We start from the raw sequence: 25,626 nt of genomic DNA on the forward strand, positions 1-25,626 counted from the left end.
GACAGATTCAGGAACACTAAGTCTTGGCTATAAGAGCCACAGTTTTCCAAGGGAAATGTGGCTTCAGAGTAAGGGAGCACTTAGCACAACTCCCCAAACTCCTGAATCTAGACCCATACTACATGTGCCTGTTTTAGGCTCGCATTCTCCTTTCTCTCTCTCTCTCCTCTCTCCTCTCCTCTGTCTATCGGTCTGTCTCACTCTCTCTCTTCTCTCCTGTCTTCTCTGTCTCTCTCTCTTTCGAAACACTGAACACAGGGGCGCAAGAGGTAGTACAGTGGCTAAGGCAATCTGCCAATCGCAGTTAGATCCTCTGCACTATAGGTGGTCCCTTGCGCTCTGCCAGGAATGACCCTGGAGCAGAGAGCCAGGAGTAATTCCTGAGCACTGCTGAGAGTATCCCCCCATATAAACAAAACACACCCAGTGCTTCTTGTGAGTTGAGGGAATTTGGCAACCTCTATTATGGATGCAAGCCAGCCTGGCTTGTAGTAAGTAGGCCGTGTTCACACTGATTATTAATAATCACACTGATTATTTCACAACTGACCCTTTACCTTTTGAGCCAATGAAAGCTAAGAACCATTTACAAGGTGAAACAAAACGAGTGTGATCAATGTCACTGACGCTAAGGCAAACATCTAAGGAGATGTCACAATGCAGCTTTCTCAACTGGAAACTCAGCACTTGGACATGTTGTCACTGATTTTGTCTTTTTTTTTTTCATTCCACTGGTGGGTGGGAGGCAACAGTGTATGCTAATACATTACTATCAACATCACTGCAATTCATGATACCCTGGAACATTTTTTTTAAGACACGTTCAGAAGTAGTCATAGGGAAAGAAGTAATAGTATTTCAGGTTATAGATCTGTTCCTATCTAATCTTACAAAGTTTTGTTAATAGAATATTTTATCATGGGTTTATGGAAGTTCCAACTTACCATATCTGTGCTAAAACAGGCTGAGGTAATCCAGATTGAAAAAAAAAGTTTCTAGCTTGATCACCTGTAAATGTAAAGAGAAAAGTTTCAGATGAAAACAAGAGCTGATAGAAATTCCCTTAGGACAACATGACAAAAGTAAAACGAATCCCACAAGTACTGACTAAAGTACCTGAGAAATGCTGAACAGTTAATACTAGAAACAATGGCAAAATAAATCTAACACAGACGTAAAAATATATATTTCATCTCAGCAGCCTGACAGAAGGCTCAGCGGACTGGAGGATATGATCTGCATGCAAAGGCTATTATTCCACTAGGTCCCCCAAGCACTGCTGGGTGTGGCCCCCAAAATAAACAATTTCAAAAGTGGGGCTAAAGAGATAGTCCAGTGGATGTGAGGGGGGAGGGCACTTGTGGCCAACCTGGGTCCAATCTCCAATATCCCACATGATCCCCCAAGCTGACCAGGAGTAATTCCTGAGTGCAGACCAGGAACAACTCCTGATCACGCCAGGTGTGTCCCAAAATAAATAAAATCTCCAAAGAGGCCTATTCTCCTCAGGGGTTGATTCTTTCCACCCATCTACACCTCTACAGGAATCTTCAGGAAACTGATGGTCCATGCTCACTTCTGCAGGATAAGTATAATCTCTTCTCTTCTCTTCTGTTCTCAAAATCTACACTGAGAATTTTCAACACTTCTAATGTGCGCACGGAGAATAAGGGGTCATGATGCAAAGGACCGCGTGGATGACTGAAAGAGAACTATGAGGGCTCAAGGAGCTGACTCAGGGGTCAGGGGCCCTGGCCTTGCACATGTGGGGCCCCAAGTTTACTTCCACTCACCATCCGGCCCCTGGCACTGCTGTGCCTGAGCAGCGCCACCTTTTGAGGTCTGAGCATGGAACAGTGGAACCAGTTGACAGACCCTCACTGGGAGCGGCCCAGGCCCTGTGAGGACTGCTGGGGGGTTGGGGGGGGGCGCGCTCCCACCCCGAATCATAACAACAAGAACAAGGGCTGGGAGGGGAACACACACAAAAACAAGTTCCCAGGAAATCTGGACCCTCTTTCTCTGAAGCGACTTCCTGAAGTGTAATCAAGCAGGAAAGATAACAGAGAAGCCCAAGAACAAAAACCAGCTCTCACAACAATTCTTTCCACCCCCCACCCCCACCCCATCTTTGAAAGACATTCATTTGTATAGGTTTCACAAGCCAGATCCAGGATCAAACTTAGGCACGTGCCTCACCTCCATTAACATACATGGCCCTGGCCCTCTCCTATTCCTGAATGCCAGAAACTAGTAGCCTGACATCCAGGAAGAATTGCAAACTGGATCTGAATGCCTCGATGGGAAAACCAACTGTGAAAAAAAGTCAAAATAGAGAAAGAAAACAGTTGGTGATCGTATATGCCCACCTTAGCTCTGCATGATACATTTTCCAAGAATATATCCACCACTGAGAAGGAAAATGGAAAATACTGATGCAATTACCAGTAATAAATCCAGATATTGGCTTTAAACTGTGGAACTGTTGATCGTGCTTCGCTCTCTCCTCTACGGTGATGGCCCAGATGTCCAGGCTGCCTACAAGTCAAGAAAAGAAAGAATTATCCAGGGAGGGAAAAATTAAAGCACCGTCATGCGCTGTTTTCCACCATATTTTAGAATTTTATCAATGTTATATGAAGTTGGGAAATTAAGAGTAAGGCAAAAGCAAAAAAAAAACATGGGGGGTAGGAAGAGTCATAGCACAGCAGGTAGGGTGCTTGCCTTGCATGCAGCCAACCTGGGTTCAATCCCTGACATCATATATGGACCCCCAAGCACCACCGGGAGTAATTCCTGAGTGCAGAGCCAGGAGTAACCCCGGGGCACTGCTGGGTGTGGCCCCAAGATAAGATGAAACAAAGAAAAATGGCATAGATTTCTTTGTATAAAAACCCCTGGTAGAGACTGGAGCAACAGGACTGTGGGTAGGGCACTTGCCTTGCATGTACCCGACCTGGTTCCATCCTGACACCACATATGGTCCCCTAAACCCTGCCAGGAATGAGTCCCAAGTGGAGAACCAGCAGCAAGGCCTGAGCAAGACGGTGTGTGGCCCCCAAACCAAAAACAAACCCAAACCCCAAAAAGGCATAATCCCATTATTTTATTTTAGCACTGCACTGTAGCACTGTCCTCCCATTGTTCATGGATTTGCTCAAGCCAGCACCAGTAACATCTCCATTGTGAGACTTGTTGTTACTGTTTCTGGCATATAGAAGACACCACGGGCAGCTTGCCAGACTATGCCGTGCAGGCAGGACACTCTCAGTAGCTTGCCAGGCTCTTAATAAAATAACAGTTTAGGATACTTGGGCTACAGAGATAGCTCATAAGGCTGCAGTGCATGCCCTGCACCCTTAAGGCTAAGTCTGATCCCTGTAAGTGCCCTCCAACCCCTCCCCCACCAATACCACTGGGAATGTCCCTGATGGCCCTGAGCTTTGCTGGGCCCAAGTCACACAGCGTTACTATACATATTATTGAAACGTATTATTGAAACGTATCTTAGTAGCAGGCAGTGGTGTGGTAACATCATACCCCTTAAATATAAAAATATTTACATTCTTCCACTGACCACGTTGATCCGAAAATGTCCTTAGAATTCAAATACTGGATTGTAGTGGTAAGCGCACACTGAGAATGCACCAGGACGGCCAGCGAAGCTGTAACAACCGCACTACTGTTCCCTCTACCCGAAACACGGGAATCCAAAGGTAATAGGATTCCCCATTTCTGCTGCTGAGGTCAACCTGATGTCTTGATCCTAAGGACTCTCCTCCCTTTAGTTCCCCGTCTCCCCCATACATACATTTGCCCATGGTTAGATGTCACAGGCTTTGCAAAACTTGGCTACTTCACGGGGAACATGGATGCTTCACACAGATCACGGAAAGTGTCCAGCACCAAAGCAAAATGCCTAAACACCTCACCCTGCCCTGTCTCCGAGGCTGGCACGGCCACGACAGGCAAGGTGGGATTCCTCCACCAGGGGACTCTGCAGAATGGCCCCCCTTGCTGGTGCATGCTTGGGATGAAAACAGAGGCAACACAGATCCCACACGCCTGATACACCTGCAACCTCTACAAAGAATTCATATCGCCCTCTTGAAGCTACAGGGAAACCTTTGAAGACTTCACCAAATCCCCATGGGGACCCTCACAGCTGTAAGCCAAGGTATGGGACTCTGTGTGCCCTGATTCTCGGGGCAAGGACAGAATCAGACAATTATCAAGAGTGATCTTTAGTAGGGAACATAAAAAATAAAGACAATAATTTGGCCAGGAAGTACAAACAATATTTAAAGCACTCCCAAAAGTATTAATGGAGGGGTCGGAGTGATAGTACTGCGGGTAGGGCGTCTGCCTTGTACGCAGCCAGGCTAGGTTCAATCCCCGGCATCCCACATGGTCCCCTGAGCACCGCCAGGAGTAATTCCTGAGTGCAGAGCCAGGAGTGGTTACTCCTGAGCATTGCAGGGTGTGACCCGAAAAAAAAAAAAGAGAAAGTGACCTAGGAAAGACAGACCATGCAGCTCTAAATGTTTGAGACAGATTAAACTCAAGCAAAATAACACCATGCTTTACATCAGAAGAAGCAAAAAATAAATGACAATAGTCACTTCAACAAACAATCAAGAGCAATCAACAGCAAAAACAGGAGAGAGAGAGAGAGAGAGAGAGAGAGAGAGAGAGAGAGAGAGAGAGAGAGAGAGGTTGGTAATGAGAAGGACTAAAAGCAGCAGGATCCTGATTTGGACAAACCACACCCCAAAAAGGGTCTAAAGGTTCTTGGGGAAATTATATCAGTGACTTGAGAATGAAGCACATTAAGAATTACTATAAATTTTTTTTAGGTGTGATCACGGTTCACAGTGATGCCTTTACAAGTGTTCTCCTTTTAGAAACATTGTAAAATATCTGTGGATAAAATGATGTGATATGGGGTCAGGGAGATAGTGCAGCAGGTAGGGTGCTTGCCTTACAGGCAGCCAACCGGGTTTGATCTCCGGCACCCCGTGTGATCCCCTGAGCACCACCAGGAGTGACTCCTGAGCTCAGAGTCAGGAATATGCCCTGAGCATCACTGGTGTGGCCCAAAAGGAAAAAAAGTAGAGTTGCTGCAGAAAAATACTCAGTTCACACAGTCATTGGCCATGAACTGGTAATTTATCAGCTGGACATATCAAGGAAAGGCTGGTTATCTTCTCCACTCTACTTTTGTGTATTATTGAAATGTATTGTGCTATAATTCAAAGAATTGTTAAATGATATTTTAAAAAGAGGAAAGTCTCTGCAAGCTTACCTCCAAAAGGTGCTGGGAACTGAGCCATGGTTCTGTCACTTTTACCTTGCTAATCGTCGCCTGCAATGGAAAAGGAACATTGAAAGTTATGAAAACGTCACTCCTCTAATACACTGACATGCTCTTTAGCCATCAAAACACCAATACCAGGAGAGATAGTACAGTGGGGAGGATATCTGTCTTGCACACAGCTCACCCAGGCTCAATCCCCGGCATATCACATATGATCCTGAGAGCAACATCAGGAGTAATTTTTAAGTGCAGAACCAGGAGTAACCCCTGAGTATGACTGGGTAAAGTCCCCCAAAAAACAAATTAAATTAAAAAATTCTAAAACACCAACGTCGGAGCAAGGGTCTAGTTCTAGAAATAAAAAATTTCAATTCAGGGCTGGAGCAATAATACAGCAGGTAGAACGTTTTCCTTGCACGTGGCCGACCTAGGTTCAATCCCCGGAATCCCATCTGGTCCCCCAAGCACCACCAGGAGTAATTCCTGAGTGCAGAGTCAGGAGTAAGCCCTGAGCATCGCTGGGTATGACCGAAAAAAAGCAAAAAGTAAAAATTTAAAAATTTCAGTTCAAGTGTCCGTATGTCAGCCCATTCATTTCCATTTCCTGCCATTTGTAGAGCCAGGTTTGGAACTGGGACTGTAGCACTGTAGCACCGTCCTCCCGTCGTTCATCGATTTGCTCGAGCGGGCCCAGTAACGTCTCCATTGTGAGACTTGTTGTTAATGTGTTTGGCATATCGAATACGTCATGGGGAGCTTGCCAGGCTTTGGCGTATGGGCGAGATACTCTTGGTAGCTTGCCGGGTTCTCCAAGAGGGGCAGAGGAATCGAACCCGGGTTGGTCCAGCTGGCCGCGTGCAAGGCAAATGCCCTACCGCTCCGCTATCGCTCCAGCACTATCTAATGAAAAGAACTGATTTCAGTCTGGTAAATGACCCATTAGTCCAGAACAACTCATTATACCCTTGTCACTGCACGCAGGTGCTTCTCTTGACTATCTCGACCATATTAAACCACGTGCATAAAGACTAGCCACTCCCTTTAATGAGCACTTGGCGCATGGTCCACATGTTGCTCAAGGACGGATAGGTCTTTCCTCTGTCCACTGTCATCACTGCCCTGTGAGACAGGTTTAATGTTCCCGTCCCCGGTTACAGAGGAAGAAAACACAAGTCGGAGAGAAGGTAGGCTGGGACTACCACACTTTGGGGGGGTCCAAGCTGAATGTGAGCAGAGATAGCCAACTCCCACCGCCAAGGCTCCACCCGGGAAAGCCCCTCACAGACCCTGAGGACATTCGACTTCCCAGGACCCAACACAAACCCAATGTTCCAACCACATATTTTCGTTCGTGAGCAACGCAAGCACAACCAAACCAGTTCTCTCCCCTTACTAAAAAGGGAGCCAAACCAAATCTATTTTCTTCTGCGTAATTTAACAAAAAGGTCAACACCCGTAGATTAGAACGAGCATTAAGTCACCCTATGTAAAAATTTTACAAACACTGATTTTTCAAACATGACAGTCCCTCAAAACTCAGTTTCATATTCCAATCTATGGGATTTCTCCCCCCGCCCCACCCCACACATCAGTTTTGCTTTATGACTGTTATTTGGGCGGGATTTGAGACTATTCCTGTATCAGTGCTCAGGGGGCTCCCAGAAGTGCTCAGGGGACCATGTGGTGCCAGGGATGGACACCCAAGCCTTCACATGCAAAGCCTGTGCTCAGTTCACTGGATGCCTCTCCATCCCTGTCAGAGCTCAAAATTTCCAAAATCTTGCTATTAGGCCAGAGACAGTATGGGTAAGGGCCCTGGCCTTGCATACGGCCAAACTGGGTTCAATCTCCAGCACCACGAATGACCCCCTAAGCATCACCAGGAGTAATCCCTGAGCACTTCCAGGTGTGGCCCATAAAAAAAAAAAAGGTGAACCAATTTGAATGTAGCAGAAGTCTGGGGAGGAGCCTTCTGACTCCGCATTGGATTCATGTGAGAAAACAGCGGGGAGAGCCAGAGGGAAATCATATGGGCTTTCAGACAAGAGGCTGAGCCTGCACTCATGCCACAGCTAAAAACTATAATTCAGATATAATGCACAAATTTAGAATGACGCGGGAAGACAGAAACATCAGTCCTTCCACCTCTAAAGTAGGGATATTTGACTGGAAATGGTATTAGCGCCTTTCATTCAAATGACAGCTTATTTTTTTTTCTTTTTTGAAGACTTGGCCAACTTTGGAGATACAAGAATGTTAGTGAGCAAAAGTGGTTTAGCTTTCTAAACATTAACATAGTCAATGTTCTGAATTTTATTTCCTTATGATCGTAGTATCAATTCCTCTCTGAGCTTACTTGAGTGGGAAAATGTTCTTCTCACAGCCAGAACAAGTCATATTGGTCAAGCAGGCTGCGTCCATGATTTCTATCTCCCAGTTCAACTTTTAAGAATGTCTTTCAAAGCTTGTTTCTGAGTCCTTAAAAGGGCTTGCCTCTAAGTCCTTATCTCCTTTAAATGTCATCTCGAATCTCAGAATCAGAGATAATGGTTTACATTATGGCAAAACCAAGGCACTGCCTTCACTTGGAGACTTACTGGAATCCCCCCTGCTATTTAGGAGTTCACAATGAACTCATACAAGCCAGCAGCAAAATAAGTGAGGAGACCAGAAAGAAAGAGAGATGGGGGGGGGAGGGAAGAGAGGGAGAAATGGAGGCAGGGAGAGAGAGGGAGAGGGGAAGAGAGGGAGAGAAAGAGTAAGAGAGAGGGGGAGAGAGTAAGAGAAGAAAAAGAGAGTAAGAGAGGGAGAGAGAGGGTGAGAGAGAGAGAAGGGTGAGAGAGGGAGGGAGGGAGAGGAAAGAGGGAGGTGGGAAGAGAAAGAGAGAGGGAAGGAGGAAGGGAGGGAGGGAGGGAGAGGGAGAGAAAGACTCTTAGCTCCAGGGCCTGGAGCACACGCTTTGCATGATGAAGGTCCAGGTTCGATCCCAGCACTGCAAGGTCGCAGGGTCCAATAAGGAGAAATCCCCAAGCACAGAGCTGGAAGTAAGCCCTGAGCATCACCAGGTGCACCCCTGCCGCCCTCCCACTCCAAAGAAAATAACAATACTAATAGCCTGGTTAAAAGCTGGCAAAGGGTCGGAATATCTTTTCCAATAAGGTACACAAATGTCTAAGGGATACATGATCCAGAGTTCAACAATGTTGATCCACAGGGAAATTCAGACCCAACCCCCCTATGAGCTCTCACCTGCACGTGTCCGGAGAGTTGTTATAAGAAGAAGAGAGATGACAGGAACTGGGGTGGGGGTGGGGGAGAGGGAGCCCAGTCACCTTGGGCAGGATGGAAATGGGCACTTCCACTAAGGAAAATAGTATCTGGGATCCCTAAAACATGGAAACAGAACTCTCAGGTAATCCAGCAACCCTACTTCCGGACACATACACAGAAGCTTGAACTCCGCACCTCAGAGAGGCAGATGAGGGTGTTTTTTTGTTTGTTTGTTTTCTCTCAGCTTTTTGGGTCACATCCGGCAATGCACTGGGGTTACTCTTGGCTTTGCATTCAGGAATTACTCCTGGCGGTGCTCAGGGGACCATATGAGATGCTGGGAAGCGAACCCGGATCAGGTGCGTGCCAGGCAAACGCCCTCCCCGCTGTACTATCACTCCAGCCCTGGCAGATGAGTTTTAAGGTCTCTGCTGTATTATTCACAATAGCCACAATATGGAAATAATCTAAATGCCTGTGGACAAGTGGATAGAACAAATGTAGCATGATTTCTCTATTGCCACGGTTCATTCAGATGTTTTGCTTATTATTAAAAACTAAAAGGAGGGGCTGGTACAATATTACAGTGGATAGGGCATTTGTCTTGCATGCGGCCGACCTGGGTTCTATCATGGCATCTCATCTGGTCCCCTGAGCACTGCCAGGAGTTAATTCCTAACCACAGAGCCAGGAATAATCCCTGAGCATTGCTGGGTGTGGCCCTAAAACCAAAATAAATAGATTTAAAAAAAAATAATTAAAAAGATGGAACTTGTGCCAGTTTGGTAAGAATGAGTCTATAGTCTATCCTGCTAAGTGAGATATGTTAGCAGGATATCTAACATATCAAAAAAACCCAATAGTGTAAGATCTCAGCTCTATGTGGACTAGGAAACATCTGACTCACAGAACCAGAAAGTGGAACAGTGCTTGCCGGGCACTGGAGGCTAAGAGAATGAGATGCCAGCCAAAGGGTCCAACTCTCCGCTGTCAGATGAATAAACTCAGGGGATCTGACGTGCTGTGAGACTATAGTTAGTAACAATCCACTATGTACTTGGAATCTGAGAGGATGACACATCTCCCATCTTCAACCCCCCCCCCACACACACACACACACACGGAAAACAAGTTACTAAGTGCACAGTGCATGTATGAATTATCACACTGCCTCTCCTAAATATTTCTCAATCATATTTTAATAAAACTGGGCAACAAAGGAATTTACAGTTATAGGGAATAAAAGCCATACACAGGGGCTAGAGAGACAGTACTATGGTAGGGTAGCAGATAGTAGGTTGTTGCCTTGCACACAACGGACCAGGGTTCAACCACTGGCATCCCACAGTGTCCTCTAAGTACCATCAGGAATAATTACTGTGTATACAGCCAGGAGTGCACCCTGAGCCTCAGAAGGTGTGTCCCAAAACAAAACAAGAAGAAGGAAATCATGAGACAGGGAAATAGCTCCATGGGATAGGGCGCATGGTTTTTTCTCTTCTTTTTTGTTGGTTTTTGGGTCACTGTGCTGAGAGCTTACTTCTAGCTCTGTGCTCCTGGGTCACTGCTGGCAGTGCTCAGGGGGCCCTATGTGGTGCCAGAAGTCAAAGCCAGGTGAGCCACCTGCAGAGACAAATGCCCTCCCCACTATATAACCTCTTCAGCTCTAGGTGCTGGCTTTGCACACAGGAGGCTTGGTTTCAGCCCCCAGCAATGCCTAGGTCCCACAGCACTGAATTTCAGGACAGCTCCTGAGCACCACTGGGTGTGGCTCCCCCAAACCAGAAAGTACATAGAGAGACATGTCAACAACAAATAACAATGAGCTAAACATGAATTAAATGGCCAAGTTAAGCGTATTAATGCCCCCGGGTTGAACTTTACCATCCCATGTACAACGTGGAAACCCAAAAAAAGCTTACGCAAGTCACTAAATCTAAGACTCAAGGTGTTTTCTGGGCCTCAGATAATGCCCATACTTTCAGGATTAAGAACTTAATGTTGTCAGAGAAATTCTCCAAGGGCAGAGCTTTGCTGAAAGCCCATCCCAATGCTCCCCTGAGCAAAGGGTGTGGGTCCAAAACCAAAGGGGAGGTTTTGAGAGGAACTCAAAGGGCTGGAGCACACACTTTGCATACTAGAGGCCTGTGTTAGATCCACAGCACTACATGCTGTATCTCCAAACTCCACCAGGGGTGGCCCCAAAATAACAAAAAAATAAATGGAAAGTGGGAGGCAGGGCTGGGGATGTGGTTCCTTAGTAATGCATAAGCCTCGTAAGCATGAAACTTGGCTTCAATCTCCAGAACTTTGAGAGAAAAAAAATACATTAAAAAAATATACCAACCGGAATGAAGAGGAGTGGGGAGATGGAGTGAGGGGGTATGGGGGTGGAGGGAGGATACAGTTCCAGCAACAATGGCGCTGGGAAACAAAAGGAGGAAGAAAGAAAAAACAAACCTGTGCTTTCATTCCCCTTCCTTCATAGCAAAGGGAGGAAACTGAAGGCAGCCATAAGTTCGACTTTTGCCATATAAGTCCAGGGAGCTTTCACTTATACTCACAAAAAGTAAAGTTTCCTCCAGTGTCTGCAGTTATCAAATGGAAGTTAAGAGTCATGTGTTGTTTTTTTTAAAGCATCTTTTATAATACATGGCTGACCACATTTTAAATCCCTGGACCACATACGGTGAGCACTGCCAGAGACGGGAGTAAGCCCAGATCACAGAGACAAGCATAAGTCATAAGCCCCAGGCAGAAAATTTTGCCATTCAATTGGTTTCAGCAAGGTTAGGGAAGGAAGGCCCACCTGCGGGATAAACGAAAGAGAGAGAGAGAGAGAGAGAGAGAGAGAGAGAGAGAGAAGCTTTGGTGAAGGGATGAGTGTTGAAATACAAAACTGAAATCCAACCATGAGTAACTTTCTTTTTTTTTTTTGCTTTTTGGGTCACACCCGGCGATGCTCAGGGGTTACTCCTGGCTCATGCACTCAGGAATCACTCCTGGCGGTGCTCGGGGGACCATATGGGATGCTGGGAATCGAACCTGTATTGGCCATCTTGGCTGCGTGCAAGGCAAACGCCCTACCCACTGTGCTATCGCTCCAGCCCCATGAGTAACTTTCTAACCGTGTATCTTACTGTGGTTCAATTTTGAAAAATTAAAATTTAAAAGCAAATAAAAGTAGAAAAGTCAACAACAGGTTATAAAATCAATACCCAAAACTCCATGGCTTTTCTATATGCAAACAGTGAGAGAGAAGAAAATGACATGAAAAAAACAATCCCATTCACAATTGTTCCCCAGAAAATCAAGTACCTAGGAATCAGCTTAACTAAGGAAGTAAAGGACCTATACAAAAAAAAAAAAAAACTACAAAAACGCTACTTCAGGAAATAAAAGAGGACATGAGGAAATGGAAAGATATCCCCTGCTCATGGGTCGGGAGACTTAACATTGTCAAAATGGCAATACTTCCCAAAGCACTGCACAAATTCAATGCAATCCCTATAAGGATACCCATGACATTCTTCAAAGAAGTGGAGCAAACACTCCTGAAATTCATATGGAACAATAAGCCCCCACGAATAGCTAAAGCAATTCTTGGGAAAAAGAAAATGGGAGGAATCAACCTCCCTAACTTCAAACTCTACTACAAAGCAGTAATAATTAAAACAGCATGGTACTGGAACAAAGGCAGAGTTGCAGACCAATGGAACAGGGTTGAATATACTGACATCTCCCCTCAATCATTTGATCATCTAATCTTTGATAAAGGTGCAAGAAATGTGAAGTGGAGTAAGGAAAGTCTCTTTAACAAATGGTGCTGGCAAAACTGGACGGCTACATGCAAAAAAATGGGCTCAGAACTCTACAAAATGGATTAAAGACCTCAACATCAGACCAGAAACCATAAGGTACACTGAAGACAAAGTTGGCAAAACCCTCCATGACGTTGAAGCTAATGGTATCTTCAAAGAATTCACACCACTGGCCGAGCAAGTGAAAACAGAGATAGATAAATGGGACTATCTTAAATTAAGAAGCTTCTGCACTGCCAAAGAAACAGTGACCAAAATACAAAGACAGTCTACAGAATGGGAAAGGATATTCGCCCAATACACATCTTACAAGGGGTTGATATCAAGGATATACAAAGTACTGGTTGAACTCCACAAGAAGAAAACATCCAACCCCATAAAAAAATGGGGCAATGAAATGAACAGAAACTTTCTCAAGGAAGAAATCCGAATGGCAAAAAAGCACATGGGAAAATGCTCTACATCTTTAATCATCAGGGAGATGCAGATCAAAACCACAATGAGATACCATCTCACACCTCAGAGACTGGCCCACATCCAAAAGAATAAAAGCAACCGATGCTGGTGTGGATGTGGTGAGAAAGGGACACTCCTTCACTGCTGGTGGGAATGCCGACTGGTTCAGCCCTTTTGGAAAACAGTATGGACCATTCTCAAGAAATTAGAAATTGAGCTCCCATTTGACCCAGCAATACTACTCCTGGGAATATATCCCAGAGAGGCAAAGATGTATGGTCGAAGTGACATCTGCACTTGTTTGTTCATTGCAGCCCTCTTTACAATAGCCAGAATCTGGAAAAAACCTGAGTGCCCGAGAACAGATGACTGGTTAAAGAAACTTTGGTACATCTACACAATGGAGTACTATGTAGCTGTTAGAAAAGATGAAGTCATGAATTTTACATACAAGTGGCACCACATGGAAAGTATCATGCTAAGCGAAATGAGTCAGAAAGAGAGGGAGAGACACAGAAAGATCGCATTCATCTGGGGGACATAAAGTAACAATATAGGAGATTAATACCCAAGAATAGCCACGATCAGTAACAGGAGGATTACTCCATGGCTTAGAGGCCAGCCGGGCCATCTAGGGGAAAGGGCAGCTCAGATAGAGAAGGGAGCACCAAATAAAGGGTGTTTGGAGGATCCTCCCAGGAGGGGGAGATACATGTTGAAAGTAGACTATGAACTGAACATGATTGCCACTCAATGCCTCTTTTGCAGACCACAACACCCAAAAGGAGAGAGACAACAAAAGGGAATGCCCTGCCACAGAGGCAGGGTGGGATGGGGGGAATGGGGGATGGGAGGGATACTGGGATCCATGGTGGTGGAAAATGGGCACTGGTGGAGGGATGGGTACTTGATCATTGTATAATCGAAACTCAAGCACAAAACTTTGTAAATCTTAAAAAGAAAAAAAAAGATACATTGAGATATCTCTGGACCAGATAATCGACCAGATCTGAATTACTGGACAATTTTAACTAAAATATGCTAAGCATGCTTTTCAAAAAAAAAGAAAAAGAAAAGCCAACAACAACAACCACAAAAGATGAAAGAGAATTACAAATTTAAAAAAGCAGCAAAGCGGGCCTGAGCGATAGTGTAGCAGAGAGGGCGTTTGCCTTGCACGCGGCCGACACGGGTTTAATCCCCGGCATCCCATATGGACCCCAAGTGCCACCAGGAGTAACTCCTGAGTGCAGAGCCAGGAGTAACACCTGTGCATTGCTGGGCATGACTCCCTTACGCCCCTCCCCCTAAAGAAAAAGAAGGCAGCAAAGCCAGCCATGGATTTATGGGTGTGCTGCAAACAGAGCTGTCTCTCCTGGGGGCCAAGCCAGCATTGGGGAGCAGACCCCGGGATGCTCCCACCAACGGCAGACCAGCACCTGTACAGCTGGCAGTGCTGGGAGGGGGCTGGGAACTTGGGCTTCCTGCAGGAGGGGGGCAAGTGTCCCCCCAGGCCAGCCAACAGCTTGGCCCTTGCATTTCCCTCAGACCTCTGCAATGGTTCCCTTCCCACAGGCTCCACATGGCCTGGCCCCTCCTTACTGATACCTTCCAGATATGCGAGGTTGGATTTGGCCCTTCATCTGCAGTGAGGCACACCCCTACTCTCAGATAGGAAAGAAATACAAAGCACGCAATAGGGGAGCAGGAGCCACTAAACACCTGCATACAGGCCGTGATTTTCCAACCCAAAGCAGAAACGCTGTGGAGGGAACTAAGGGACAGACAGTGAAGGGAGCGGGAGAGGGTACAAGGGGTTAAGGCACCTGCCTTGCCTGTGGACAACCCTGCTAAGGTTGCCCTGGGGCCATATGCTTTACCCTCAGGGGGCCTGGGTTCAATCTTTGCCATAGATTAGCCCACATCCTGAGCAAAAAGCACACCCACCGAGCCAGGAGTGGCTCAAACACCAAAAGTAAAATAAAGAGTTTGAAACAGACTTTCCAATAAATGTGCTGACTCTCCTTTCAAACTCATGAATGACTGGGGCCAGCCAACTCATTTTGATGATGAGGATGGGTAAAGCATCCCATCCCCATGGGATGATGATGAGGATGGGATGAGGATGCACACAGCTGACCCGGGTTTGATCCCGGGCATCCCATATGGTCCCCTGAACCCCGCTGGGTGTGGCCTCCCTGCCCGCGCCCCACCCTCCAAATTTTGTTGATGGTTTCAAAACTCTCTCTCTCTCTCTCTCTCTCTCTCTCTCTCTCTCTGTTTAATTAAAAGGAGGGGGCAAGAAAAAAATTTAAGGCAATTCAAATCTATATTCATTCACAAGAAAAGCAACACTTCCCCACATGCAACTGTGATGTACTTATGAACTGCAACCTTATCTACACAGAGCGAGGATTGGGAACTTTTTTTTTCTTTTTGGGTCACACCTGGCGATGCACAGGGGTTACTCCAAGCTCATGCACTCAGAATTAGTCCTGGCAGTGCTCGGGGGACCATATGGGATGCTGGAGATCGAACCTGGGTTGGATGCGTGCAAGGCGCTATCGCTCCAGCCCCAAGGATTGGGGACTTAAGGTCCAAAAGGAGATTGAGAACATAATGGTTTTTCACTTCACTATTTATTGATCACCGCCTCCAAAAGGTCTTAAAATCCAGGGATAGTACTCTTCTTATTGGCAGATAAATGACTGTAGCAAAGGTTCCAGGCTGGGGGCGGGGTGTGTGTGAGGGATGGGGAGTGGGGAGCCCCTGCTCAAACACCCAACAGTTCAGGTTATGGTTCAGGGCCCCAAGCACCTCATTATCATATTAAAACAAACTCTTAGGTGCCAGAGAGACAGTACAGCAGCAGTGAAGGCATTTGCTCAGCTCAACCAAGCCAGGTTTAATCCCCAGCAGCCAATATGGTCCCCTGACCACCACCAGGAGTGATCCCTGAGCAACTTTGGGCATGGTTCACTCCCTGCCCACCCCAACCCCTCAAAAAGAACACACTTTCAGTGAAGGAATCGAGTCTGCACAGAATACAGGTTTGGGAATGATTAGCGTTCCTTCTGCTCTGCAAACGTTTGGGCATCTGGCGGCTGAGACAGTTACATTTGTGCTGGCAGAGAAGCTGGCTAGAAGGCCAGAGAGGTGAAGAAATCGTCTTGGAAACGGACTTCCTATCTGCAATCTGCCTAGTGCTCAAACCCAGATAACACTGTTCTTTCTCAAATTCAGATCCACTGCACTTAGGAATTACCCTTGGCGGTGCTTGGGAAGTCTAAGTGCATGAGCCAGGAGTAAACCCCTGTGCACTGCCGGGTAAAAAAGTAAAAGTAAAAAAAAGTAAAAAAAAAAAAAAAACCCTTTTGGATCGAATCATCATGAGATACAGTTAACCACCATCAATGCCCCCAGCTTTCCTTCCCGCATCACCCCCACCCCAACCTGCCTCTATGGCAGGCACTTTTCTTCTTTCTCTCTTTCCTTCTGGGCATTATGGTTTGCACACAGGTACTGACAGGTTTTCCTGTTTGTTCCTTTTTCTTCCTTTCAGCACTCAGTTCTTGTCCAGAGTGATCATTTCCAACTATCATTGTCATAACCAGTCCCTTCTCTATTCGAGTTGCTCCCCCGCCCCCTTTGTGGCACGCTTCCATCTGTGGATCAGTTCTCAGTCCTTATTTCTACTGTTCATGGGTACTGGTCTCATATTACGTTTTTTTGGGTTTTTTTTTGCTTTTTGAATCACACCTGGCGATGCACTGGGTTTACTCCTGGCTCTACACTCAGGAATTACTCCTGGCGGTGCTCAGGGAACCATATGGGATGCTGGGAATTGAACCCAGGTCGGCCACGTGCAAGGCAAACGCCCTCCCCACTGTGCTATTGCTCCAACCCCTCATATTACGTTTTTTATATCCCACAGTTTAAGTGTATTTTAAAGTTGTTCAATAGATTGCTTTTGGGGACCAGAACGATGGTCCAGTGGGTAGAGCACACTCCAGTGGGTGTGCCATCAATTCAAATTCAATCCCTGGTACTAGGAGTGTCTATGAGCAGGGTCAGAAGTAAGCCTTCAACAGTGCCAGATAGGGACACGCCCCCCCCCAACATTTTTTTTTTAATTTTTAAAAGATTATAGTTTAAGCTAATAGCCTCATAGAAAAGGGAAGAAATGTTAAATACAGAAATGCTACATTTCTACAAATTTGGCCTTAACGAGACATTGAGAAGCAAGGAAAGGACATATTGTCAGAAAGTGGGGAAGGGAATGGATCTAAACCTACAAGGATGGGGAAAAAATATGCCTGAGAGACATTTGGGAGGTTGGGGTGCTGTCTGAGTGACACCCAGCAGTGGGGGGGGGGGGCTGTGTCCCAGAAAACATTCCAGGCAGTGCTGGGGGACAATATGGGGTACTGAGAAATAAATAGGGTTCAGATGTATCCCCGGCCCCTGTTCGATTTCTCCAATTCCATGAGAAACATTCTGGTGGTTTCATTGTTTGGGGGTCATACCCAGCAAGGCTCAGGGATTATTCCTGCCTCTGTGCTCAGGGATCACTCCTGCCAAGGTTTGGGAAAACTAGATGAGATGCCAAGGATCAAACCTGGGTGGGAAGCATGAGAATCAATGCCCCTACCTGCTATACTCACTCTTCGGGAGAGAGGAGACCCCACACAATTGGTTTTTTTTATTTGTTTGTTTGGGTTCTTTTTTTTTGCTTTTTGGGTCACACCCAGCAATGCCCAAGGGTTACACCTGGCTCTGCACTCAGAAATCACTTCTGGCAGTGCTCGGGGAACCATATGGGATGCCAGGGATTGAATTTGGGTCCGCCGTATGAAAAGCAAATGCCCTACCCGCTCTACTATGTCTCCAGCCCCCACACGACTATTTTTTTTAAAGTGTGTAACACACCCTTACTCAGATCATGATCCTGATATTTGGGAAGATTTGGCCTTAGGTATTATTTTATCCATATCCCCCACCCCCACATCTCCCAGCCTAGAATAAAAAATGGAAAGGACTCAGAAAAACAATACCCACAGTCCCACCCAATTTTTTTTCTTAAATTAGAAAGCCTTCAGGAAAATGAACCTGTATCCTTCCTTCCTTCTTTCCTTCATTCCTTCCTTCCTTCCTCCTTCACTTCCTTCCTTCCCCTCCCCTTCCCTCTCTTCCTTCTTTCTTTCCTTCCTTCTCTACAAGAGAAAGGCCTGAAAAAGTGGAGAGAGGGGCCACTGCAGGCCCGGAAGCAGGAGGTTGCTTTAAATTCCACTCCCAGGCTGCCTGCTTGAGCAAGAGACAACAAAAAAAGCAGAAAGTGGCCGGCAGATTACACATGAAAGCACAATGTACACAAAGGTCCTTTGAAATGCAGAGAAAAGCCAAGAGATAAAGGGACAAAGGAACTGTCACGGCCCAGCCTACAGGGGACCAGATCAATACCAGTGGGAAGGGCCACAAAGTGACCCATCCTGGGCATCACTGTCCACAGGACAAGATTTTAAAACGGAGAGCAAAGAGCCTCATCCAATCAAGAGCCATGTCCAGAGGGCAGGGCGCTTGCCCAGCACATGGTGGACCCAGGTTCCATCCCTGGCACCCTCGGGGGTCCCCCTAGTAGTACCAGGAGTGCCTCAAACATTCAAGGAAGGGAGTCATGTGGTGACGCCTTAGGAAGCTGCAGTGACTGCCCCAGCTGTCCTCTGATGTCCCCTCAAGGGGAACAGGCTTTAGCAGCCAGCCGGGTTGGCTGTGGGGGGAAGGGTGGTGGCAGGGGAAAGAGGTGAGAAGGGGACAGGTCAGGAAAGGTCCATGGTGAGCAAGCAGTCACTGTCAGGCCAGGCTGTCAGCACATCCCCTGGTGGCACTGGGGATGTTTCCTTCGCTCCTGCTGGCTTTCCACAGAAGAAAAAGGCTGGGGGGGGGGGGGGGGGGGGGGGGGCAAGTGAGAGGGGTTGGAGCCAGGTGAGGGGGCATGGGGCCTGGTGACAACAGGTTTCCTTTTTCCTCTTCATTCCTGGTCTGCACCTTCATGACAATGGAGAATGGAGCAATCAAGTCCACTGCAAGCAAAAGGACAGAGCAAAGAAAGACAGGGACAAGTTCTAAGACACAGGTGGAAACAAATCAACCCCTATTTGAATTTTTGGGTTTTTTTTTATTATTAAAAACACAGCCATAACAACAACAAAAAAATCAAAACAATCTGGGGAGTGAGAGGTTTACAGCCATCAGTGCTCAGGGCTTACTCCTGCCTCTGTGCTCAGAGGTCACTCATGGAGGTATGTCATCAAACCTGAATTTTACCAGCCTTAACCCTGGTACTATCTCATCAGCTCTGAAACTCATTTTTTACTGAAGGCCAAATGTAAAAACTAAAAAAGATCAAGACATTAAACCGTTTCACAATTTTTTGATTAGTCAGATTCTAGACTACAACAGCTGTAAGTCTTTCATTAAAGAAATGGAAGAGTTTATTTGTTCCAAAGCTTTTCATTTTCAAGAGGGCTGTTGAGGTAAAATCTCAAAATACTAAAATCTGGATAAAAATAATAGTCCCTGGAAAAAACAAGACCCAAAATCAAACAAGAATACTAAGAATCAATGACAAGAAAAGGACATTTTAAGTCAAATTTTATTTTGTTTTTCTGTGATATTTTGGGGTCATACCCGGCAATGCTCAGGGGTTACTCCTCGAAGTGCTCGGGGGACCATATGGGATGCCAGAGATCAAACCCAGGTCAATCGCATGCAAGGCAAATGTGCGAGCCACTGTACCATCGCTCTGGCCCCTCAAATTTTATTTTATATATGACTCAGGGAACCATATGGGATGCCGGGGATTGAACCCAGATTAGCCATGTGCAAGGCAAATAAGGCAAATGCCCTACCCACTGTACTATCACTCCAGCCTTAGGGAACTAAATGCTTCTCAGACAAGCAAACTATAAATCTGACCTTTTTCAACTCATATGATTTATGGTGCCCTCTCAAACAGAATTTGTGACAAAAGAAATTTTAATTTCACAGAGAACTGCCACACTGGGAGTGGAAAGGGGGAAAAAAATTAAGTAATGAAATAGGCAGGCAATGGGGGAATAAGGTCCCATCTTCTGTAAGATTAAAGACAGAGTGATTAATAAGGAAAGTTTTAATAGGGAAAACCTGAAAAATTTTTCTTCTAAGAAAGAGCTAAAGACTCAAGACACCTGCAGGCATGCTGAAAACAAATAAATAGAAATCAACTGGCACGTTGTCTAGTTACGGGTACTGGTCCCTGACCTGGCCTCGACTGGAACGTGATTGATTGACTTGTGGCTCTGCACAACCAGGCGCCAGGGCGGAAGTCACCTCCAGGCACAGCGGAGAAAGGCCTCGGAGCCTGAACCCGGGCTTGGAAAAAAGGAGGCCAGAAACCACGCGGGAAAGAGCCTGCCAGACTGCTGAGCCGGCGTCCACAAAAATAGTGCAGCAGCTGCAAGCGAATCCATGAAACATGGGTTTGCAGAACGGTAGTAAAAGAAGGAACGAAGCATGTGCGAGCGGTATCAAAATAGATGAATAAAAATAATAATAATAATAATAACAACAACAACAACCCTGGGCTCGTATTTCTAAACAACACACCAAGACCTCTCCATTGGAAATGTTGAAATCACACCAGCTACAGGTGAGGCCTGAGAAGCGGGTTCCCCCGCCCCCTCGGGAACCCCCGCCAACCTGGACCATCCCTGGCAGCTTCCCCAGACTAAGCAAGCCACAGGGATGGGCCTCCTCTCTTGCCCCATATGGAGCACTCCTGAGCCAGCAAGTGGAAACGTGGATTCGCTTTACTCTTCAGGAGTCACTGCTTAAGACTGGCCAGAGTCGGCCCAGCCAGGAGAGAGAGGAAACCACGTACACAGACCCCCAAGATCCCTGTCTGGCCTCCCCTCCCCACACAGCCTGGTCATCTCCTCCCATCAGGGAAGGCACCGAGCCAGTGTGAACAGAAAGGGGGAAGCCTTCTGCCACATTCATGCGAAGTCCTGGAATGCAGGGAATGAGAGCAAAGGACAATGTGGCCACTAACGAAACCTAAGGGGCCCTCCTGGTGACCGGGATTTCTATGTTAGACAAGATCGATCACAGGCAGGGAGGCTCAGGGCTGGAGATCAGGTCACCATTAACATCACTGAAACGTTCAATGTTCTGCAGCCCACAGGGGCTGAGATGGGGGACCTCTAGCATTGCATTTCACTTGACTGAGACATACGGAACGATGCTGAAGCCGAGAAAACACAGCAAGAGCAAAAAGCAGCTCATCACTTACTGGGGGTTTGCTCAAGTTCTGAAATAGATACGGTGTCTTACCTAGGTACTGAAGGGCAAGTTTGGGGTTTCGGCTTAAAAAAAAAAGAAAGAAAAAGAAAAATAGTGGGGACAGAGAGACAGTACAGCTGGTAACGCACTGGCCTTGCACGCAGATGACCTGAATTGGATCCCCGGCATCCCTTATGGTTTCCAGAACAGCGCCAGGAGTAATTCCTGAATACAGAGCCAGAGAACCCAGGAGCATCGCCAGGTATGACTGAAAAAATGAAAACTAACAAATTCACAAATGGGCTAGAAAGAGATAGTACAGGGGTTTGCCTTGCCTGCAGTCAAAGCTGGTTCAAACTCTTGACACCACAGAGTTGCCCAAGTACCGCCAGGAGTGATCTCTGAGCGCACAGCCAGGAGCAAGCCCTGAGCACCAGTTTTTTGGATGTGGCCCAAAATACAAAAAGAATTTAAAAAAAAAAATCACTACTTGTGCCAGAGCGGTAGGACAGCAGGCAGGGCATTCAACTTCCGTGAGCTCCACCCAGGTTCATTCCCTGGCATCCCACAGAGCACCCTGGGCCCTGCCAGAAGTAATCCCTGAACACAGAGCCAGGAGCCTGAGCATCGCCAAAAATGGAACCCCCCGAAATTTTTTTTTTAAATCACAACTTGGGCTGGAGCAATAATTTAACAGGTAGGGAGCTTGCCTTGCATGAGGCCAGCCTGAGTTTGATTCCCGGCACCACATATGGTCTCCTGAGCTCTACCAGGAGCGATCCCTGAGTGCAGAGTCAGGAGCAAACCCTGAGCACTGTCGGGTAGGATCCGAAAAATGGGGGACTACGGCATGGGGGAAAAGAGGCGGAAAATCCTGGACTGTTTTAAACTTCATCTTTTTTTCCTTTCTTTTGGAACATAGATGGAACAAGGATGGAAACCGGGTCAGCTGTGGTGCAGAGAGCAAGCGTCTACCCACTGACCTGTCTCTCTGGCCCCTACATTTTCTTTACAGAGCCTCGAGGTGTGTGTCCTTCCAGTGGAAATGTGGTAGAGCCCATCTTCAACTCACACTGAGCCTAGGACTCCAAGCAGACACGTTCGCACACTCTAAAGTTGGCCTTAATTCCTCCTCTAAGTCCCGCGGAATATTAACAATTCCAAATCACAGCGAGTATGAACAATTCCGAATACACTGAAGAGATTTTGAAAAGGCAGCTATTGTTACTGAAGGGAAGAGAAAGTTAATTCATTCAATACATCCTTCACAGAGCAACATTCATCCGAGTGCAGACTTCATGGGACTGAGCCTTCCCTTCCCTCTCCGGACAATGCTGTTCTTATTGTCCTAACCGACCCAACTGTTTTTCATGGATCTTGGACCCCTTTTTGTCAAAGGGAAATGCAACTTGGGAATTTGAGCCAATTTACTTAAGGTCAACCCTTGAAAAGCTCACCACAAAGGAACGTAGGGAGACAGCAAAACAAATAAGCTTATTACTGCAGTTTCCAATATGAACCCCCCCCCCACACACACACACACATATACACACACACTCTCTCTCTCTCCAGGCCGAGAGAGTTGTTCCTCTCACTGCTGGTGGCAGAGGGGACTCTTATGTGCGTTGGGAAAGCAAGTTGGCCATCCATGTACCAAGAGCTGGAAAATGTTTCTTCCCTGCATACCTGATATTTCGATCCTGGGGACAAGTACTAAGAAAGCAATCTAGAATCAAGTCATCTTGTCCAAAAACACTCATCATAACTACTCTTTGGCAATTAAAAATGGGAATGGGGGGCTGGAGCAATAGCACAGCGGGGAGGGCGTTTGCCTTGCACACGGCTGAACCAGGTTCGATTCCCAGCATCCCGTATGGTCCCCTGAGCACCACCAGGAGTAATTCCTGAATGTTGAGCCAGGAGTAACCCCTTTGCATTGCTGGGTGTGACCCAAAGAGCAAAATAAATAAATAAATAAATAATTTTTTTTTAAAAAAAAGGGAATGGGGGGGCCACATAGTTTAATGGGTAAGGTGCTTGAGTTGCACACAGCCGACCTGAATTCGATCAGTGGCATCACATGGCATCCCATATGATCCCCTGAGCCCTGCCAGGAGTAATTCCAGAAGTGCAGATCCAGAAATACTGGAGCACTGCTGGGTGTGACTCCCCCCCCCCAAAAAAAAACTGAAATTGGGCAGAGAGGTAGTATAGTGAATAGGGTGGCAATTCTGCATGTGGCAGATCCAAGTTTGATCTCTGACACTGCAAATAGTCCCCTGACCTCCACCAGGAGTGATCACCGAGTATAGAGCCAGAACTAAGCCCCAAATCAGGTGTGCACCCAAATGAAAAAAAAACCCAACCCAACAACAACAACGGTCACGGTCATGGTCCTCCCATTATTCATCGATTTGCTCGAGCGGGCCCAATAACATCTCCATCGTGAGACTTGTTGTTACTGTGTTTGGCATATTGAATACGTCATGGGGAGCTTGCCAGGCTTTACCATGCGAGCGAGATACTCTCAGTAGCTTGCCGGGCTCTCCGAGAGAGGCGGAGGAATTGAACTCGGATCGGCCATGTTGACTGTGTGCAAGGCAAACGCCTTACCCTCTGTGCTATCACTCCAGCCCAACAACAACAACAAACATTGAAATAATTTTGTATTCAAAGTATACAAAAACAGGGATGGAGTAATAGAATAGTAGACTGGGCACTTGCCTTGCATATAGCCAACCTGGGTTCTATTCCTGGCATTCCATATCCCCCAGCCCCACCAGGTAGGATCCCTGAGCACAGAGCACAAAGCCAGAATTAAGTCCTGAGCACCACCAGGTCCCAACAAAGTATAGGAAGAGTTGGGTCAATTACAACCTAGGGGCCTGAGAGACAGTACAGTGGGTAAGGGCCATGCAACAGACCCAGTGCAATCCCTGACACAACAATAGGGTCCCTCCCACCACCCAGCACCCAAGTAATCCCTGGGCACAGAACCAGGCGTAAGCCCTGAGCACCCTCAGGTGTAAGTCCAACCTAACGAGGCTTAGTAAGTCAGCAACAGCTATAATAAAATAGAACGATTCTAAGAAAGAGCTATGATGCGAGTTTGTGAATGTGCTCTCTCTCCCAAAATATCTAATTCTCTGTAATACTCTGTGTGACAAAAATGTGACAATTGTGTGACAATTAAGATGTGACAACTATGTGAAATGTGACAACTGAAAATGTTCATGGAGGATGGTATACGGGGACTTAAGATGTTTGCCTGGCACACGGCAGACGCTGGTACAATCCCAGGCACCACCAGGGGTCATTCCTGGGCAGTCAGGAGCAGCTGCTGAGAACCACTAGGTATAGCCCAAACCTCCCCTGCCAAGACACACTCATCAGAAATACAAGGCATCTCAGAGCCGAAGCCACAGTACAGCGGGGAAGGTGTCAGCCCTGGGTTTGATCCCCAGCATCCTGCATGGTCCTCCGAGCCTGCCAGGTATGATCCTTGACCACAGAGCCAGGAGTAAGCCCTGTGCAATGCAAGGTATGCCCTCCACCTCCTGCAAAAACAGTGGGGGAACACATCAGTCCAGCGATTATGTCCACTATGTATTTTTTTGGTTGCCATTTTATTTTGAACCACACTGGCAGTTCTCAGGGCTTGCTCCTGGCTCTGGTGCTGAGGGATCACTCTGGGCAGGGCTCAGGGGACCCTATAGGGTACCAGGGATGGAACCTAGGCCAGTCATGTCCAAAGCAAACACCATATCTGTTGCACCACTTCTCCAATTCCCATGATTTTACTTTTGAAAACTGCCCTGGCTGAGCTAGGAGAGCTCACTGCGCTGCTTGGCACGGTGGAGAGTGGGTTTGAGTCCTAGCCCTGCTCAGTTCCCCTCAAAACTGTGGGGAGCAGCCCCTGAGCACCACTGAATGTGTCATGAAGCCCCCCAAAAAGAAATCTGACTGAATGTTACAGTTTTAAAAAAAATAGAAAACAAAACTGGAGAGGCAAGAGCGGTAGCACAGTGAGTAGGGTGTTTGCCTTGCACGCAGCCAACCTGGGTTCGATCCCCAGCATCCCATGTGGTCCCCCGAGCACCGCCAGGAATAATTCCTGAGTGCAGAGCCAAGAGCAACCCCTGAGCATCACTGGATGTGATCCAAAAAGCAAAAGAAAAAAGAGAAAAAAATGGAACCGGATCAAAAGAGGGAGAAAGGGAGAGTGGGATGAAAGGGGGGGAGAGGGAGATAGAGGGGGGGAGGGGGTAGAAAGGGGGGAGAGAGAGAGAGAGAGAGAGAGAGAGAGAGAGAGAGAGAGAGAGAGAGAGAGAGAAGGAAAAAGTGCCTGCCATAGAGGCAGACTAGGAGAAGGAAAACTGGGGATAGTTGTGGTGGGAAATGTGCAACTGGTAGAAGGACGGGTGTTGGAACACTGTATGACTG

The 25,626-nt window shown here is 46.8% G+C and overlaps 1 protein-coding gene across 3 annotated transcripts in view; it reads right to left on the reverse strand.

The window, feature by feature from the left end:
* Nucleotides 1-25,626, reverse strand: part of ITSN1 (intersectin 1) — a 208,017-nt gene that overhangs the window by 135,430 nt on the left and 46,961 nt on the right. For all 3 annotated transcript variants that reach the window (XM_056109218.1, XM_056109217.1, XM_056109219.1), the window contains exons 2-4: nt 5,306-5,365; nt 2,446-2,538; nt 945-1,008 (exon numbers count right to left, since the gene is read on the reverse strand). In XM_056109218.1, coding sequence (XP_055965193.1) covers nt 945-1,008; nt 2,446-2,538; nt 5,306-5,333 — 185 coding nt within the window. In that variant the 5' untranslated portion in view covers nt 5,334-5,365. The remainder of the gene's footprint in view (nt 1-944; nt 1,009-2,445; nt 2,539-5,305; nt 5,366-25,626) is intronic.

Source organism: Sorex fumeus, unplaced genomic scaffold, assembly GCF_029834395.1.
Source record: "Sorex fumeus unplaced genomic scaffold, SorFum_2.1 ptg000265l, whole genome shotgun sequence".
In the NCBI taxonomy this organism is placed as follows: domain Eukaryota; kingdom Metazoa; phylum Chordata; class Mammalia; order Eulipotyphla; family Soricidae; genus Sorex; species Sorex fumeus.